This window comes from Oryctolagus cuniculus, chromosome 6, assembly GCF_051225735.1.
Source record: "Oryctolagus cuniculus isolate XC-2025 breed Fujian yellow rabbit chromosome 6, ASM5122573v1, whole genome shotgun sequence".
In the NCBI taxonomy this organism is placed as follows: domain Eukaryota; kingdom Metazoa; phylum Chordata; class Mammalia; order Lagomorpha; family Leporidae; genus Oryctolagus; species Oryctolagus cuniculus.
The window spans coordinates 68033688-68052484 of record NC_142872.1 but is presented as its reverse complement, the minus strand read 5'-3'; the positions used below and the strand labels follow the sequence as shown (position 1 = coordinate 68052484).

Sequence of the window (18797 nt, the reverse complement as noted above, 5' to 3'; positions counted from 1 at the left end):
AAAATCAGGATGCAAGAGTCAGATCCCCTGTGGGTCTGCTACTGATCTGAGTGAGCCAGAGCACATGCCTGCAGCCATTTGAGAAATGGGGATAGACACGATTCTTGCCACCTCCAGAGGGAAGAGCCCAGCTTATCTCAGGAGGCCAGGGCACAGGAGTGCACCCTGAGTCTGACTTGCTGGTTCATCCCCAAATAGCCACAACTGCCCAGGCTAGGCGAGGTGGAAGCCAGGAGTTTCATCCACATCTCCCACATGGGTGGCAGAGGCCCATGCACTTGGGCCATCTTCTGCTGCTTTTCCCAGACCATGAGCAGGGAGCTGGATCAGAAGTGGAGCAGCCAGGAACTCGAATCAGTGCCCATACGGGATGCCGGCGTCACAGGCAGCAGCTTTACCCTCCACACCAGCCTCGGGTCCCTACCTCTTAGTGATATACAAGTATATAATGAAAAACTCATGGGTGAAATAACACTTAGGATTTGTTTAAAAATACGGGAGGTAACTGTGTACAGATAAGAGGCTACCAATGAGGCAAAATCAGCCAGGGTTTCTAACTGTTGAAGCTGGATACCGTTCTTTTTGTGTCTTTTCAGAGTCACTATCATAAACAGTTAAAAGACTAATGCTGAAACCTTGTTCATACAATCAAGTACAAATGATTAAGAATTAATTATTAGGTGGGAGCCAGCGCTGTGGTGCAGCAGGTTAACACCCTGGCCTGCAGTGCCAGCATCCCATATGGGTGTCGGTTCGAGACCCGGCTGTTCCAATTCCCATCCAGCTCTCTGCTGTGGCCTGGGAAAGCAGTGGCAGATGGCCCAAGTCCTCTCTCTCTGTCTCTACCTCTCTCTGTAACTCTTTCAAATAAATAAAAATAAATCTTTAAAAAAAAGAATTAACGATAAAAATATAAAAATGGAAACTTTCTTGCCAAGTGTGAAGTCCAGGTACATATTTAGACCAAAAATAGTTGCCTTGCAGCCAAATCAGCACTTCTTAAGAAAAATCCCTGACTTCTAGGTTACCTGAGACATCAGGGAATAACTGGTTACTAACAATCACTTTGCCTGATATTTTAGCCAGAAACCTGATTTTATTTTAAATAGAAACATTCAATTCTACTCTTTAACACTTATTTCAAAGTTATGCCCTTTCACTAAATTATTTTAAAGTCCCAGGATCCTGAAAGTTAAATCCTCAGGCAAATGAAAGCTTTCCACAGAAGTCTATGCCAAAATAGGATTTTTTTTAACCCCACTGGTTACTTCTGAAGAGAATAAAAGGTTAAATGGAGGAAAGCATTACACAGATTGAGTGTTGTTGTTTCAGAACGAATTAGAAGCCAGAGGAGCACAGGCAGGGCTGGGGGCCCCAGGGAAGCATCGTCTTGTGAGGGATTGTGCTGCAGAGCAGGGACTCTGGGCTTTTCTTCCTCTGTGAAAACAGGTGTCTTCGCTGCTCCTTCCAGGGCCCCAGGGACAATTCAGTAAGCACCTGAGCAGGCCGGGCTCCCACCCACAGTCCGTCCTGGAGGACCACAATCCCGCAACCAGGCTGAATGAGGTCTGTATTTGGCTAGGCTCACAACAACAACAACAACAACAAACAGCTACTGCCAATATTGAGAAATCAGGAGAGTGCAGGTGCAACTGTGGATTGAAGCTTCTTTTAGAAAATTGCTGGGCGAGGGGCTCCTCCTCCAGGGTCCCCACCACTACACGCTCCCACACCTGGCCAACGCCACACAGCGTTAGGTTCCTTCCTTGGCCCTGCCCTTTCACACTCTTTGCACCTCTCCTGGCCTGGCAAGCGTGGAGGCCCACCAGCACCACCTGTTGCTCCACCCTTCCGCAGGCATCATCCACTGTCCTGGAACCAACCCTGTGCGTCATGCCTTTTCCACGGGGCTCCCAGGCTCTCTGGGGGAAGGGACCCTGTCGCTCTCTCCTTTGTGTCCCTAGGGCCCAGCAAAAAGCATGACCTAGATAATGGAGAATTCAGTGGCTGTCTCCTGGATTTACTAGGAGGTCGTTAGAGCTAAACCATTATAAAGATGTAACATTTTATATCATAGCTCGTTACCATAGTTACCAAATAAAGAGGTCAAGGACGTTAAGATGTTCTACAAAATGAGAACAAGCTTCCGAGTTTCACAAGTCACTCAGAAGTCACTAAATGAACAGGTAAAGCAGAGACAACAGGTAGGCACGCTCCTTACATCATTCATTCATTCGCTGAACTGAGACTATCAAATACTTACTGTATGCTTTCTATAAGTACCAGGAGAAAGCAGACAAATCAGACAACTACCTGTTTACAGAAAGCTACAGCCTAGTGGGGGAAGACAGAAAAGGAGAGGCAAATAAATAGAACAGTTTCAACTCAGAGTGCTAGGAAGAAAATGAAACAAAATAACAAGACAGAATGATCCCTTGCAGAGGGTAGCCGAGGAAGGCCTCGCTGAAAATGAGACATCTGGACAGAGCAAGGAACAAAAAGGTCCTGGACGCGACGTAAACAGGAGAGGCAGCAGGTGCAAAGTCCCGGGGACACGGAGGTTAGCAAGTTCCTGGCAGGTGGGAGGATTAGCGGGCCCAGGGAGCAGTGCTCTGGGGAAGAGCTGTGGTGGGCAGGGCCTGCTCCGCGTAGCTGAGCACTGGGCGCGCAATGACAAGGCACAGGATGGGTGGGGAGGGGGCCCCCACCACACTCACGCCAGCAAGGGGCAGTATCCGGCCCTATAGTCCACCAGTGTGCACAGACTTGCGTCCAGGTGCTCCCACAGACAGCCCAGTCTTGAAGATCAGACATGGCCCCACTTTCCCGAAGGGGCAGCCAGCGCCTAATCCAAGGTCGCGGGGACCACCGAGCATCCGGGGCGAGAGGGCAGCTGCGCGGCCCGCCTGGAGGAGGGGGCCACAGACCCCCGCGGGCAGGTCTGCGGGGCCAGGTTCCGCGGTCCTCGCCGCTGGCAGCGGGCGGGAGGGGGCGACTGCGGCACGGGCGGGCAGGGGCTGCGGCCCGCCAGCAACCCCGCGGCTCCCGCCAGCCCCGGAGGCCCGGCCCCAGAGGCCCCGCGCCCACCCCGCTCCCCGCCGCGCCCGACCCCAGCACCCACGCCGGGCCTAGCCAGCCCTTCGGGCTCACCTCGCCTCCCTGCAGCCGCGCCGGGGTAGAGGGCGGGCGGGCGCACTGGCGGCGCTGCGCGCTGGCCGCTCCCGGCTAGGCTGGCCGCCCCGCCCCGCCCCGCTCCGCCCCGCCGCCGCCGCCGCAGTGGGTGTGAGGGGCGCGGGGCGCTTCGACCCTTCCGGTCGGCTCCCTTCCCCTCAGCCGCCGCCGCCGCCGCCGCCGCGGCGCCCGGCCTGACCGATCCGTGACTCCACCAATCAGTGCGCGGAGAGCCCGGCGGGTGCGGCCAATCGCGCTAGGGGGCGGGCCGCTGTCGGGCGACTCGGGCGGGGCCAGGCCAGGCCGGGTCTGCGTCCGAGGTCTGGTGCAGGGTCCGGAGGCGGCGTGGGGCAGTGCCGGCGTGTAGCGGCGTGTAGTGGGCTGGAGAGACGGGCGTGGCTGAGGTCGCCCGATGACCCCTCTCTCCGGGCAAAGAGGGTCCGCAGAGCTGCGGCCGAACGCCGAGCCGGGAGGAGGCGAGAGAGGATGGGCCGCAGGCGAGGCGCGGCGCCTCAGGACCGGGGCTACTCGTGGGTCCGAGCCCCGGGGCTGCAGGTGCAGGCGCCCAGCAGCGAGGCGACCTGGAAGGAGACAGGAGGAGGGAGGCGCGGCGCCTGGGACTCAGCTCGCTGCGGACGTGCCGCACGCACGCCCCACTGGACGGGTTTAGGGGTGCGGCCAAAGGTCAGGGTTCAGGCGCAGGGTGCGAGGAGATGACCGTCGTGCACCAGTCTTCCCGGCCGACAGGAGCAGGAGGGAGTGTGCTGGCTGACAGGGCTCAGGGGGAGCAGAAGGGCCCCCTAGGGACCGGACAAGTACAGCTGGGATGAGGGGCGGAGGCGGGGCTCCCCGAGGGAAAAGCTCCGAGGCCAGTCGTGGGCTAGGGGCGTCGGATTTCGGGCACCGATAGAGTTGGGGACCGTGATTGATAAGTGGTGAGTAAGGAGCTGGGGCAGCAGTCCCGGGACGCCGAGGTCCACAGAGCAGGGGGAGTAGCAGGACCCTGCAGGTCTGGGGTGGAGTGTTGCAGAATCTGGGGAGAGAAGCGAGCCTGTGACCCAGGTTCTGAAGGGCCGGGCTCGTGCAGGCACCACGGCCTCAGAGGAGGGGTGGGGCAGAGAACGGGATCTAGCCGTGGTGTCCTCCCATGGCCGCCAGGGGGAGTTTTCTAAAATTGAGTATCACTAATCCCGGCTCCTGAACGTGGTCTGCATTGAAATGGACCCATCTGGTGGGCTCCTGCCACCTGCCTCAGCTAGCTGCTCAGGAGAAAACAGGGAACCTAAAATTGCCGTTACTGAAAAAGATGAGAAACTAGTAAAAGCCGGGCTATCAGAGATGAGGTCCCAACAAGGAGCAAATGTGCATAGACACATCCCCCCAGGCTGGGAAGAGACAGTGGATTTCCAGAGGCACTTGGGCCTGGTTTTTAGCAGTCACCCGGTGCACGGTAAGTAACCTAAGTTTGCTGTCTGTGCTTATGCAATTAGGCATATGTCACTGAGGTTTCTGTAAGAATTCTGGTTATTCCTGGTTTGTCCAACACAGTAGACATTTGTGGACACAGAGCTGGGGGGACGTGGGACAGGGCAGCTGGTCTGGCACAGAGAATCCTGATTGAGGCCTGCAAGCGTGATATGAGCCAGGCAGGACTCATGTGTGTGACTGACACCAGTCGTACCTGCCAGCCAGGGAGAAGCAGGGGCAGCAGCAGAACTTCCAGACAGGAGGAAGCCCCTGCAGAGGCTGGGCAGGCAGAGAGGGCACTTGGGCCCCGAGGCTGAGCAATGAGGAGCCATGTGCTATGTTCAGGAACCTGTCACCTGGTCTTGCTGGCGATGGGGCAAGCGGACTGGAGAGTTGTGGGCCTGAGGGTGAACTGGCACTGCTGATTTGTGGCACAAGGACTCAGCTCTCCGACAGCTCTGGTTTAACCCAGAGCACTTGTTGATGTATTTCATTTTTTAAAAAAGATTTATTTATTTGAAAGAATTACACAGAGAAGGAGAGGCAGAGAGAGAAGTCTTCCATCCACTGGTTCGCTTCTCAAATGGCTGCAGTGACCGGAGGGGAGCTGATCTGAAGCCAGGAGCCAGGAGCTTCCTCCAGGTCTCCCATGCGAGGCTCCTGGTTTCAGCCTAGCCCAGTCATGACCATTGTGGCCATTTGGGGAGTGAACCAGTGAATGGAAGGTCTCTTTCTCTCTCTGTCTCTGTAACTGGGACTTTCAAATAAAATAAATCTTTAAAAAATATTCTTTTTAATTCCAAAAATTACAAAAGGCAAAACTTGAATTTGCCAGACAAGGAGTACACCTGTGCTCAACCCACTCAAATATGTGATATGTACATGTTGCATTAGGTATTACAACAAATCTAGAAATGATTGAAAGTACACAGGAGGGTGTGCCTGGGTTCTCTGCAGATAGCATCCTGTTTTACAGAAGCGACTTGAGCATTTGTAGGTTTTGACATTTGCGGGCTCCTCTACCAAGGGACAATGGGATGGCCTAGTTCTGAAAACAGAGGACAAACACCCACCAGTGAGTCAGCAGAGGGCAGCACTGGGCTAGGCTGAAACCGGGAGCCTGGAGCTTCCTCCAGGTCTCCCACGTGGGTGCAGGGGCCCAAGGACTTGGGCCATCTTCTACTGCTTTCCCAGACACATCAGCAGGAAGCCAGATTGGAAGTGAAGCAGCAAGGACTTGAACAGGTGCCCACATGGGATGCTGGCAACACAGGTGGTGGCTTAGCCAGCTATGCCATAACACTGCCCCCCCTCCAATATTTTTGATCCGTGGTTGGTTGAATCGATGCCTGGGTGACAGAGGTGGAACACTGAGGAAAAGCAAGAGAACTATGAGCACAAAAGTCAGGATGGCCACTGCCTCCTGGACGTGAGGATGACACATTTTCTAGATCTCACCCAGATCAAACATCTCAGTCGTTGTATCAGCTGTGCTTTGCTTAGGAAGAGGGATTCTGGCAGGAGTCCCTCATTAATTTGTTAGGTGCGCTAAGGATGGAGGTCTGGGAGTGCTGCCGTGGCTTCCGGTTCCCACTGGTTCTCCTGAGCTGGATTTGGAGGAGCCACAGGAAATCTGTTCATCTCCATCCATTGCTGCTGGGAGTACCAAAGGGCCATAGTAGAACCTCCTGTCAGTTGGACCTACATTTGTTCTTTTGTTTTTAAGATTTTTTTATTTGAAAGGCAGAGGTACTGAGAGAGATGGAGAGCCAGAGATCCCTTCCATCCCCTGATTCCCGTGGTTCATTCCCCAAATGGCTGCAACAGCCAGGGCTGGGCCAGGTCAAAGCCAGGAGCCTGGAATTTCATCTAGGTCTCCCACATGGGTGGCAGGGATCCAAGGACATGGCCCACCTGCTTTCTCAGGTGCTTTGGCAGGGAGCTGGATAGTAAGTAGAGCAGCCAGGACTCAAACCAGTGCTCATATGGGATGCCGACATCATACGCAGTGGCTTAACCTGCTGTGCTGTAACACTGGCCCCTGAAGCAGCATTTCTATTTGCCTCTGTCAGAAGAGGAACAAATATACATGCTCCTCAGTTTGCAATGGGATAAGTCTGGGTAAATCCACCCTAAGTTGAAACTATCCTAAGTAGAAAGTGCATTTAGGGGTTGGTGCTGTGGTGTAGTGGATAAAGCTGCCGTCTACTGTGCTGGCATCCCATATGGGTGCCAGTTCTAGTCCTGGCCGTTCTACTTCAGTCGCACTCTCTGCTATGGCCTGGGAAAGCAGTAGAAGATGGCCCAAGTGCTTGGGCCCCTGCACCCATGTGGGAGACCCAGAAGAAGCTCCAGGTTCCTGCCTTCAGATCAGCCCAGCTCTGGCTGATGCAGCCATCTGGGGAGTGAACCAGTGGATGGAGGATCTCTCTCTCTCTCTTTCTCTCTCTCTCTCTCTCTCTCTGCCTCTCTGTAACTCTTAAATCTTTAAAAAACAAAAACAAAAAAAACCCTGCATTTAATCCAGGGGCAGGAGTTGTGGTGCAGTGGGTTAAACCACCACCACTTAGGACTCTTGCATCATCCCATATTAAAGTGCCTTGGATTTAGAGCTGCCTCTGCTGGTCCAGCTCTCTGCTAATGTGCCTGGGAGACATCAAATGATAGCTCAAGGACTTGTTCCTGCCTTCAGCCCTAGTCCAGCCTTGGCTTTTGAGGGCATTTGAGGAGTGAACCAGTGGATAGACTCTCGCTTCTTCTCTTTTTAATAAATAAATACTTTTTTAAAAAAGATTTATTTATTTGAAAGAGTTACACAGAGAGAAGGAGAGGCAGAGAGAGAGGTTGTCTATCCGATGGTTCACTCCCCAGTTGGCCACAACAGCTGGAGCTATGCCGATTTGAAGCCAGGAGCTTCTTCCAGGTCTCCCATGTGGGTGCAGGGGCCCAAGGACTTGGGCCATCTTCTACTGCTTTCCCAGGCCATAGCAGAGAGCTGGGTTGGAAGTGGAACAGCCAGGTCTCAAACCGGTGCCCATATGGAATGCCAGTGCTTCAGGCCAGGGCATTAACCCACTGTGCCACAGTGCCAGCCCCATAAATATTTTTTTAAACAAGAAAATATTTAATCCACCTAACATCATAGCCTAGCCTAGCCTAGCTTGCCTTAAACATGCTCAGAACACATTAGCCTATAGTTGTGCAAAATCATCCAACACAAGGTGTTGACTATCATGTAATTTATTGAGTACCATACTTAAGGATGAAACAACTCTTTAAGTATTATACAGTTTCTGCTGAATGTGTATACTGTTTGCACCGGTATAAATTTTAAACATCCTAAGTCAGTTCGGGACTATCTGTGATTTCTGTTCCTTCACTCTTTCCAGATGTCCCATGAGTGCCTCTCACTGGTGGAATTGAACCTAGAATTGCAGTTCCCATGTCTCCAGCACCAACGGCGAGCATAGCCGAGGCTGGAAGAGTTGCTGAGGAGCCAGCAGAACCCACAGCAAAGGCTGGCTGGGCTCTGAGCCCTCCACGTAGGTGTCGTCCACACTGAGTGTGAGGGCACTCACCCAGGGAGCCTACATGCAACTGTTCAGGCCTCCAGAGCTGTCTCTGGCTTTCTGTCTTCCTGCCTGATTGCACTAATATCAGCCTAGTGAGAGGCTCACTGGGGAAACAAGTGCAGATTGGAGAACTTCACCCCTGGTCTCTGTCTCCAGTGTCCTGGCCACCATCCCAAGCAGCACTGTGTTTAAGGCCCAGCCTATCCAAGGGTCAGTGGAACCTCGGCTCAGAGTTCCAGGTCTCCTGTGTTTTGCTATATCCTGTAAAACACCTTTCGTTTTCACCCCAGAAGCACACAGGTCCTAGGCATAAGGCCAAGACCAGTGGTTACAAACTGCGGTAGTCTGTTTCATATTGCTATAGCAAACTACTGGAGACTAGGTAACTTTATAAAGAAAAGAAGTTGATTTAGCTCCCAGTTCTGCAGGTCTAAGGTTGAGGGGCCCCATGTGATGGTGACCTCTTTGCCAGCAAGTAATGAGGCAGCACAGGGCATCATATGCAAGACTCAGAGGTAATACACAGACACGCATGTATGCATGTGCGTGTCTTCTCTCTCCTTCTCCTTATAACGCCACCAGCATCCAATCGATAACCTTCCCCCAAACCACCTGCAAAGCCCCACCTCAGAGTCAGACAAGCTTCCACCCTCTTCAGTGCCTCACTGTGGGATAGAATTTTACCCCAGGAACCCTTGAGAAGTGCCCTCCAACCATGGCCCAACCACCACCCTGACAAGCAAGGCTGTTCCCACCACACACTGCCCAGCTCCTGCAGGGTCTTCAGCATCCCAGGCACACAGGGTGAGGATAACAAAATCCAACACACAAGACAAAAAAAAAGTTGTACTGTCTTTATTGTCTTAAAATTGCATAGTACTCTGATTGTGCACGCTTTTAGAGAGCAAGGTAGCCCCACGTAAAGCTACCCTCTTGAATGGGATACAAGCTGTTTTCCTATGGGCAGGGAGGGGAGCAGGGCTGGGCTTAACAGGAAGGAAGATCGGATCAAACAGAAGTTGGAGAGCTGGACTATGACCAAGAAGAAAAGGCTGAAAGAAGCGAGATTTCAACTGGACAAACAGGAGGCACAGGAGATGGCAGGGGGGCCTCACTGATGTTGGAATGGGATGCTGGAGCAGCCCAGGGAGGAAGGAAAAGGAGAGTCCCAAGGGCCAATGCCTTGTGCTCAAATCTGAGATGAGTGCCACCCGCCAGGGGTGAGCCCAGAGACGCATGCAGGTGTCACCGTGGCCACAGAAAGCCCTGTGCTAGAAAAATAACTTAAGAGCTATACAATCATCATTATAAATATTTTGTCTTTTAAAACTAACTAGTGTTGGTTTAAAAAGGTTCACAGTTATTCTAAGGAGAGTTGTATCTCTATTGCACAGTAAGGGAAAGGTCCGCTCTAATCCCCATGTGTAAACAACGATCCCCTTCTCCTCCGGCAACTTCAGGACACAGAGAAACAGTATCTGCTGGAAGCAAAAGCACTTGGGTACAAGGCACATCGAAGCTGTCAAGCTCTATGGAGCGCGCGTGGAATGCCCACTCCTCTTCCCACGTGGCTCCCCTGCTGTCGGGACAGGGCTTGTATCAGACTAAAGATGGCGAGGTCTTGTCCAGCTCTTGTTCTCATTCCACGGTCACAGACTTGGCCAGGTTCCTGGGGAAGTCGACCTGAAATGAAGGAGAGTGGCTGCTGTCACTACACTGAGGTGTCAGACGTTCCTGGTCACCTCCAGCCAGGAGCCACCTAGAGATTTGCAGCTGGAAGCACCCTCCCTGCTCCAGAGCCTTCCCCTAGCCCGAGAGCGGGTTAGCTCCTTCCATCAACAGCCACTGTGCACCTAGCAGGTGACATGCTGAGCTAATATTATTAAAAGAATAGGATTTCTGCTTTTAAAACCAGCAGCTCCATTGGTACTGCTAAACACTTACACACTTGGCATTTCATTGAGACTCATTAGGGTAGAGTGGGAGTTGGAAGGAAATGGGGGAATGATTGCTAAAGTGGGCTTCTACTCCACATACAATGGCTTATTTCATTTCTATGTTAAAAAAAAAAAAAAGATTAAACAGGGGCCAATGCTGTGGTGTAGCGGGTAAAGCAGCCGCCTGCAGTGACGGCATCCCGTATGGGCACCGGTTCAAGTCCCGGCTGCTCTACTTCCAATCCAGCTTTCTGCTATGGCCTGGGAAAGCAGTAGAAGATGGCCCCAGTCCTTGGGCCCCTGCACCAGCATGGGAAGACCCGCAGAAAGCTCCTGGCTTCTGGCTTTGGATCGGCACAGCTCTGGCCATTGCAGCCAACTGGGGAGTGAACCAGCAGATGGAAGACCGACCTCTCTCTCTATTTTTCTGCCTCTTCTTCTCTCTCTGTGTAACTCTGACTTTCAAGTAAAATCAATAAATCTTAAAAAAAAGATGAAACAGGCCGGCGCCGCGGCTCACTAGGCTAATCCTCCGCCTAGCGGCGCCGGCACACCGGGTTCTAGTCCCGGTCGGGGTGCCGGATTCTGTCCCGGTTGCCCCTCTTCCAGGCCAGCCCTCTGCTGTGGCCAGGGAGTGCAGTGGAGGATGGCCCAGGTGCTTGGGCCCTGCACCCCATGGGAGACCAGGAAAAGCACTTGGCTCCTGGCTCCTGCCATCGGATCAGTGCGGTGCGCCGGTCGCAGCGCGCTGGCCGCGGCAGCCATTGGAGGGTGAACCAACGGCAAAGGAAGACCTTTCTCTCTGTCTCTCTCTCTCACTGTCCACTCTGCCTGTCAAAAAAAAAAAAAAAAAAAAAAAAAGATGAAACAAAAATACAAAATTTTAGCAGACATCAATTCTGGATGAAGCATACATTCAGCTTTTTGTTATGTTATTCTGTTTATATTATTATTTTATGGTTATGTATTTTTAAAAGCTTCTAAGCTAAAATTGTAATAAAACTTCCATTTCTTTGCACAATGAATTATGTCTTCATACACAATGCTGATGAAATTGTAAATGAGTTCTTTTCTGGAACATAACTTGCCAATACATGTCTCAGAATGTTGAATCATTTGCTAGATTAAGAACAAAGCTTAATGTGTGACAAAGATATATGTACAAATATCTTCACTGAAGTGTTATTTATGAAAAAAAATTGAAAACAATTCAGTTAATAGGAGACTGGCTAAGTAATTTTTACAAAAGTTGTTCTAAGATTGTGATAGCTATCATGCAATGATTAAATGTTGTATATGGGGCAGCATTGTCGTGTAGTGGGTTAAGCTGTCACCTGAGGTGCTGGCATCCCAGATGGGTGCTGATTTGAGTCTTGACTGCTCCATTTCTGATCCAGCTCCCTGCTAATGCACCTGGGAAATCAGTGGAGGGTGCCCCAAGTATTTGGGCCCCTGTACTCATGTGGGTGACCTAGATGAAGCTCCTAGCTTCTGCCTGGCTCAAATGCCCCAGCTGTTGTGGCTACTTGGAGAGTGAACCAGTGGATGGAAGACCTCTCTCTCTCTCTCTCCCCTTCCCTTCTCTCTGTGAGTCTGTGACTCTGCCTTTAAAATAAGTAAATAAATCTTTAAAAAAAAGAGGAATGTTACTTTGGGGTGAGCAGCTGGCCCAGCAGTGCAGATGCCCATTACCCACATCTAAGTGCCAGGGTTCAAGACCCAGCTCACTCCTGACTCCAGCTTCTTGCTAATACAGATTCTGGGGAGCAGCAAATGATGGCTCAAGTAAGTGGGTCTCTGCCACTCGGGTGGGAGACCTGGATTGAGTTTCCAGTTCCTGGTTGTGGCTTGACCTGTCCCCAAGCTAACGTGGGTCCTGGGGAGTGGATCAGTGAATGGGAGCACTCTCTCTTTTTCTTTCTCTGTCTCTCCACCTCTTAAAAATCCAAGAAGCTCATCTTGGGGAATTCTGCCTTCCATTTGCACAGCTTCTTATTTGTAATGAAGAAACTCATCAAAAGCTTAAAAGAGATACTTTAAATGAAGTTACGGCTCCTACCACTGTTTACTCCTAGTTAGTCTTTAAAGAACAGAAAGGGACCGCTTTGCTGTGCAAGGGGTGTGTTGACCTACGTCGTATCCTCGGAGCACAGCCAGGTGGAAGGACAGCAGCTGCAGCGGGATCACGCTGAGGATGCCCTGCAGGCAGTCCACCGTGTGGGGCAGCTCGATTGTCTTATAGGCAAACTTGGAGCTTTCCGTGTCGTCCCTGGAGCACAGGATGATCGGGCGGCCCTAAGGCAGAGAGGCAGCTTCGTCAAACAGATGGCCCGAGAGACGCAAACCATCCTACACGGCAGAGGTTCCGGGATCAACAGGACTGGAAGGGTCATGGTGACTGTGTTTGCTGGAATTACAGGGGTGGTGATGTGCAGCATGGCTAAGGGGCACCATGTCTGACACTCTGCTGCTTCCTCACCAGCTGGTGGCCGCAGTCGGTGCCCAACTGCTAGGCGCAGGGCAGACCCACTCCAACCTCCCCTGGGGCTCATATCTAGTGATGGAAACCAAAGTTCAAAGCCAGCAAACCAGTGAGAACAGATGGATTTCAGATGAATGTCACCAGCGCAATACAAGGTGTGGAAAGCCTCTCAAAAAAAGGCAACATCTGGACAAGGCCTCAGTGAGGAGCTGCCCCTCTGTGGAGCAGGCAGAGGGAACCTCCAGCGCAAAGGCACGGAGGCCGGCAGGAGTGGGGAACAGGAAGATGGCGGTGCCTGGAGCTCCTTGAGACAGTAGCAGGCGGCCACATGAGGTGGGCTTGTGGCTCGCTGTGGTTGGAGGGGAAGCTGCTGGGGGAATCTCGGCAGGGAGATGATGTGGCTGTGTTTCGTGCCAGTGCTGGGCCGACCGTGGCGGCAGCCAGCTGAAGCACCTGCGGGACTTCTCCCTGCTTTGAGTCTTTGAACCGTCCACTCTGCCTGCCCACGCAGGGCAGCTGTTGATGACAAAGCTTCTGACCAAACTTTATCCCCAGTTCACAGATGGGAGTTTCTCAGCCCTCAGAATTCCCCAAGTGATTGTGGTGCCTCTGTTAGTCATGGTGGGCCCCTGAGCTTATGCTAACGAGGTGACCCAAGACAGGCTCAGATACAGGTTCAGGATGGGGCTGGCTATGCCAGGAAGACCAGCTGGAGATGGGTTGGAGATAGAGCTCAATCACATGGCCAGTGATCCAGTCAACCATGCCTACTTAATGTAACCCCAGCAGAAATGCTGGGCACCAGAGCTGGAAGCCCCTGCCAGCTCCCTGGTGAGACAGATTGTGGGCTGGGAGGGTGCCTTGGGGCTCTTCTTTGGGCTGGTTTTCATTGTATCGTTGATAGTACACTTGTTTTTTGTTTTTTTGGTCTTTTTGACAGGCAGAGTTAGACAGTGAGAGAGAGAGAGAGACAGAGAGAAAGGTCCTCCTTTTCCATTGGTTCACCCCCCAAATGGCTGCTCGGCTGGCGCGCTGCGCCAATCCGAAGCCAGGAGGCAGGTGCTTCCTCCTGGCTTCCCACGCGGTCCTCCACTGCCTTCCCAGGTCACAGCAGAGAGCTGGACTGGAAGAGGAGCAACTGGGACAGAATCCGGCGCCCTGACCAGGACTAGAACCCGGTGTGCCGGCACTGCAGACGGAGGATTAGCCTAGTGAGCCGCGGTGCTGGCCCCTTGATAGTACACTTGTAATAGTAAGTATAAGGCCAAGGCTGGTGCTGTGGCCTGGCAGGTAAAGCCCCACCTGCAGTGCTGGCATCCCATATGGGTACCGGTTTGACTCCTGGCTGCTCCACTTCTGATCCAACTCTCTGCTATGGCCTGGGAAAGCAGTAGAAGATGGCCTAAGTTCTTGGGCCCCTGCACCCATGTGGGAGACCCAGAAGAAGCTCCGGGCTCCTAGCTTCGGATCAGCACAGCTCCAGCCTTCGCGGCCAACTCGGGAGTGAATCAGCAAATAGAAGACCTCTCTCTCTGCCTCTCCTTCTCTCTCTATGTATCTCTGACTTTAAAATAAATAAATAAATAAATAAATCTTTAAAAAAAAACTGCATTACAGCAGCCTCAGGGCTGTCGCACAGGAGCAGCTCCCAGGTGTCCAGGCAGGATCCAGGGCAGCTCAGGGCAATGTGGACAGTGGGGTCTCACCCAGAAGCTGTAGGATGCAGCTGCAGGCCGGCCACTCCCTTCCCCAATGTGCACACTGCTCACAAGGGGCCTGGGGGAGGGTGTGGTCACTCACAGCAGGTGCTGTGTGGAAGGGAGCAGGGGCCCCAGCCCAGCAGGCAGCGCTCACCTGGCGGGCTGTGACCTGCTGCAGCGCATTCTGGCACTTGGCGAAGCATGGGTCCTTCATGATGAGCATGATGACGGGCATCTGCTTGTCAATGAGCGCCAGGGGTCCGTGCTTCAGCTCTCCAGCCAAGATGCCCTCCGAGTGCATGTAGGTTATCTCCTTAATTTTCTAGGGAGACAGAAGGCGGGATTGGTGTCACTCTGGACACACAGGAGGTGGAGCAGATGTCAGAGGGGAAGGTGGGGGACCTGGAGGATGACTCCAGAGGGCAGGGAGCTGGCAGTTGTCTGGCAGATGTGCACGGAGCCAGAGCCCATCACATCCCCTGTGTCGCCGGCCAGTTTCATGGCCAGCATCGCCTTGGGCAGAACACCTCCCCAGCGTAGCCAGTCCCCCCCCCCCGCCCCCTGCCAGCCACATGGCTGTTCCTCATTTATCCTCTATAATGATGGCATTGTGTTCTGCCTAGACACGCCTTTATCATGAATTTTACTAATCACATCCTCAATTTTAGGGCCAGTATCACCACCTATGTCTGCCCCAGCTGACCTATGAAGCCAAATCACATGCCATGCACTGTTAGCTGAATTTCCCTCCGTGTTCAGTCCCCACTGAGTCCATGTCACTGGACTAGTCAGTGTGTTCTCCATGCCCCTGCCACTATTCAACTGGTCAGGGAAATGCGGTGAGGCGGGTGGCTCCTCTTGGGGGCGGCAGACAGCTGGAGTGACCACAGAGGGGCCATTGACTCCTGCCGGCAGCAGCCTCAAAACTTCTTTCTTTCCCCAAAGAAGAACATGGAGGCACAGCTGAATATGCATCTTTCAGCAGCACGCCCCCCAGCAAGGGGTGGTGCAATAGGGGCTGAGACCCACTCAGGCACACAACTCCTAAAGTTCCTGCACTCTTCAAAGGGCCAAGTGCCTTTCTATGATAATGACTGACCGACAGCTGGCAAAACCCTGGGTGGCTTCAGGATGGGGACTATTCACCAAAAAAAAAAAAAAAAAAAAAAAGACAGGATTAGAGGGGTTGGGACTTTCAGTCTCACTTACCAACCTCTGGGACACAGAGAGGGGCTTGAAGGTTGAGTTTGTCTCCGATGGCCAGTGATGTAATAAATCGTGTCTAAGTAATGTGGCTTCCATAAAACCCCCAGGGACAGCTGATCATGCAGGGGGCACAGGGGTCCCTCGCCCCTCCTCCACACCTCATGTATCTCAATCCCTATGTATCTCAATCTCTGTACTCTCCATAAAATCCTTTGTAACTGACCAGCAAATGCGGGAAAAGTCAAGTCTCCATGGGACACATGTGCAGGTGGGAGCTCACTGGGGTCTCAGCTGGGGACCCCCTCCCTCCCCTGGAAGAGGAGGGAGCCAAGCTGGGGAGTGCTGGGTGCTCTTGTCCCCATGCCCAGCGCTGCCTCACCTGGACACCGTCTCCCCCTCCGTGGCCGAGAATTCTCATCCACAATCACAAGCTCACAGTGAGCCAAGGGCACGCTTAGCTGCATGTCCTGCTGAGCTCTCTGCCCACCCCGCTGGTGGCCTGCAGCACCTTGGCTCCTGGCACCTTGGCTCCTGCTGCAGCAGTTTTCAGTCACACAGGTGCAGACCGCCCCTGCCTCGGCAGGCAGAAGGGCCGGGCCCTAGTTTACAAAGCAGGACCTCACACTTCCCGTGGAAACCTGAAGAGTCACGAAGAACCTCAGCACAGACCCCACCCCGCCACGGTGGTCTGTGGAAATCCACCACGCAGGCTGCCCCACGGCACGGTTCCTCTGTGTGGTCTCGAGCAAGACTCTCGGCCTCTAGGAGGCATCGCTTCCTGCGGACGATACTTGCCAGCCTCTCAGAAGGAGCTCCTGAGCTGTGACCGGCTGTGCCAGAGGGTGCCTGGTGTGGCTTGCATTCCTCAAGAGATCCACCCAAGGGTGCCCTGACCCTTTCTCCCCAGGAGATCGGGAGCTGTCTGGGGACAGGCACCTGCCTCACCTTTTTCTGTGTCCCAAGAAGCAGAACAGCCTCATTGCAGTGCTCCGTGCAGGTTCTGCCACCAAGGGGTCCCCAAGCCCCATCCCCCACCCCAGCCCAGTGCCCTGCCTGCCTTCCTGCTGGTTTCTTGGGCTGTCTACTGCATCTGCCCTACATGATGTTTGGGAGGGCTGCACAGAGGGTGCTGGGGTGGGGGGCCGGACAGAGAGGGGCTCACCAAGGCTCCTTCCAGGCATGTGGCGTAGTTGTAGCCTCGCCCCATCACCAGCAGTGACCTCTGTGTGTATAGCTCCAGGGCCAGGTCGTGGATCTTCTCATCCAGCGACAGCACTTCCTTGATCAGTTCTAAGGCACATACAGAGTGAAGTCAGTTCATTTTAAAATATTCACAGGGGCCAGCATTGTGGCCCAGCAGGTTAAAGTGTCGCCTGCAATGCTGGCCTTCTATATAGACACTAGTTCAAGTCCCGGCTGCCCTGCTTCCAATCCAGCTCCCTGGGAAAGCACTGGAAGATGGCCCGGGTGGTTGGGACTCTTCCACCCATGTGGAAGACCCAGGTGGAGTTCCAGGCTCCTGGCTTAGGCCTGGCCCAGCTCTAGAGGTTGCAATCATGTATGGAGTGAAGCAGTGGATGGAAGAATTCTCCCTCTCTGCCTTTCAAATAAATAAAATAAATATTTTAAAAATAGTAATACCAATAAAGAACTCATGTTTTAAAAAAAAAAATATTACAATGCTTCCAAGGTAGATGGCCTGCAAGTTGGAAACCACGCTCCCCATTTTTTATTTTCTCATTTTCTTTGAAAGGCAGGCAGACAGAGATCTTCCATCCATTAATCACTCCCCAAACACCCCCAGTTGTCACAGCTGGGCCAGGTTGAAGCCCCTGTCACTTGCTGAGTCTGAGGACAAAGCCAGAACATGCCGGATTAGCAATTTTGACTTTTTGGTCTCAGGACACCCTGACACTCTTACAAATTATTCTGAATCCCTAAGAGCCTTTGTTTTTATGGTCTATAGCTAGAAAATGCTATTAGAAAATAATACTGAGAAATTTTAAAATCTTAATTAGAAATAACAATAAACCCATTACATTATGGTATTAAAAATTAATTAGTGAGAAGAGTGGCAGTGCATTGCTTTATGTTTTTGCACATCTTTTTAATCTGTTGTGATATGTTCTTTTCATTGAAGTATAGGAATGAAATCTGGCCTCACAGAGAAGCCTAGTTTGAAAAAGGGGTGAGTATTTAAAAAACACTACAGTAATAATTGTGAGTATTCCTCTTTGGTATTAGATTAAATTCAAGAAGCAACAGTTTCTTAAAAGAGTATTGTAAAAGTGAAGTCTATGGCCAGCACCGCGGCTCACTAGGCTAATCTTCCACCTTCGGCGCCAGCACACCAGGTTCTAGTCCCGGTCAGGGCGCTGGATTCTGTCCCGGTTGCTCCTCTTCCAGTCCAGCTCTCTGCTATGGCTGGGAAGGCAGTGGAGGATGGCCCAAGTGCATGGGGCCTGCATCCGCATGGGAGACCAGGAGAAGTACCTGGCTCCTGGCTTCGGATTGGCGCGGTGCGCTGGCCGCAGCGCGCTGTCAGAACGGCCATTGAGGGGTGGACCAATGGAAAAAGGAAGACCTTTCTCTCTGTCTCTCTCTCTCACTGTCTACTCTGCCTGTCAAAAAAAAAAAGCAAAAAAATAAAAAGTGAAGTCTAAAATTTACCTTAAAATTTACTTGCACCTGAAATCGGTCTGTTTATTTTGTGCATAATTTTGTACCATTAGGCATTGGCCAGAAAGTTATGCAAATCCCCTAAAAATGGACACATTTCACTATAAAACACCATGATTTGATTGGGGGAAACTTTAAATACTAGTAAGTGGTCAAGTTCATGTCAGTAGATACAACCAAGCAAAACCTGGAGCTTGAAGTTCACCCTTGGTGATAAATTGGTTGTCTTTCTTGAAGTGTCAGGCTAACTGAACCTCAAACAATTTTTTAAAATTACTTATTTGAGAAGCAAGCACACACACACAGAGTTCCCATCTGCTGGTCTACTCCCCAAATGCTCCCAACAGCCAAGGCTTGTCCTGGACCAAGGTCCAAAGCTAGGAACTTAATTCAGATCTCCCGCATGAATGGCAGGAACCCAACTCTACTTAAGGCATCAGCACGGCCTCTCAGGGCCTGCATGAGCAGGAAGCGAAGTCAGGAGCCAGGAACTCGCATCTCACCACTAGGCTGAATGCCTCTCCCAACTCTCTTCATATGTGATTACACCTGGGCCAAGCCTGACCAGCCTGTACGCAAACAC

General features: G+C 52.3%; 2 protein-coding genes across 9 annotated transcripts in view; both read right to left on the bottom strand.

Moving 5' to 3' along the window:
• The window catches only part of MAPK9 (mitogen-activated protein kinase 9), a 56226-nt gene extending 52882 nt beyond the window's left edge, over positions 1-3344 (bottom strand). For 6 of the 8 annotated variants that reach the window (XR_016236474.1, XM_070076504.1, XM_002721307.5 and 3 more), the window contains exon 1: positions 3151-3344. The gene's annotated coding sequence lies outside the window, so the exon portion shown is untranslated. The remainder of the gene's footprint in view (positions 1-3150) is intronic. The other 2 variants (XM_070076505.1, XM_089336230.1) reach the window with 2 other exon arrangements.
• A 5705-nt stretch (positions 3345-9049) lies between these two features.
• The window catches only part of GFPT2 (glutamine--fructose-6-phosphate transaminase 2), a 48382-nt gene continuing 38634 nt past the window's right edge, over positions 9050-18797 (bottom strand). The window contains exons 16-19 of the mRNA XM_008275002.4: positions 16698-16825; positions 14484-14651; positions 12281-12442; positions 9050-9893 (exon numbers count right to left, since the gene is read on the bottom strand). Of these exons, the coding sequence (XP_008273224.1) occupies positions 9849-9893; positions 12281-12442; positions 14484-14651; positions 16698-16825 (503 nt within the window). The 3' untranslated portion in view covers positions 9050-9848. The remainder of the gene's footprint in view (positions 9894-12280; positions 12443-14483; positions 14652-16697; positions 16826-18797) is intronic.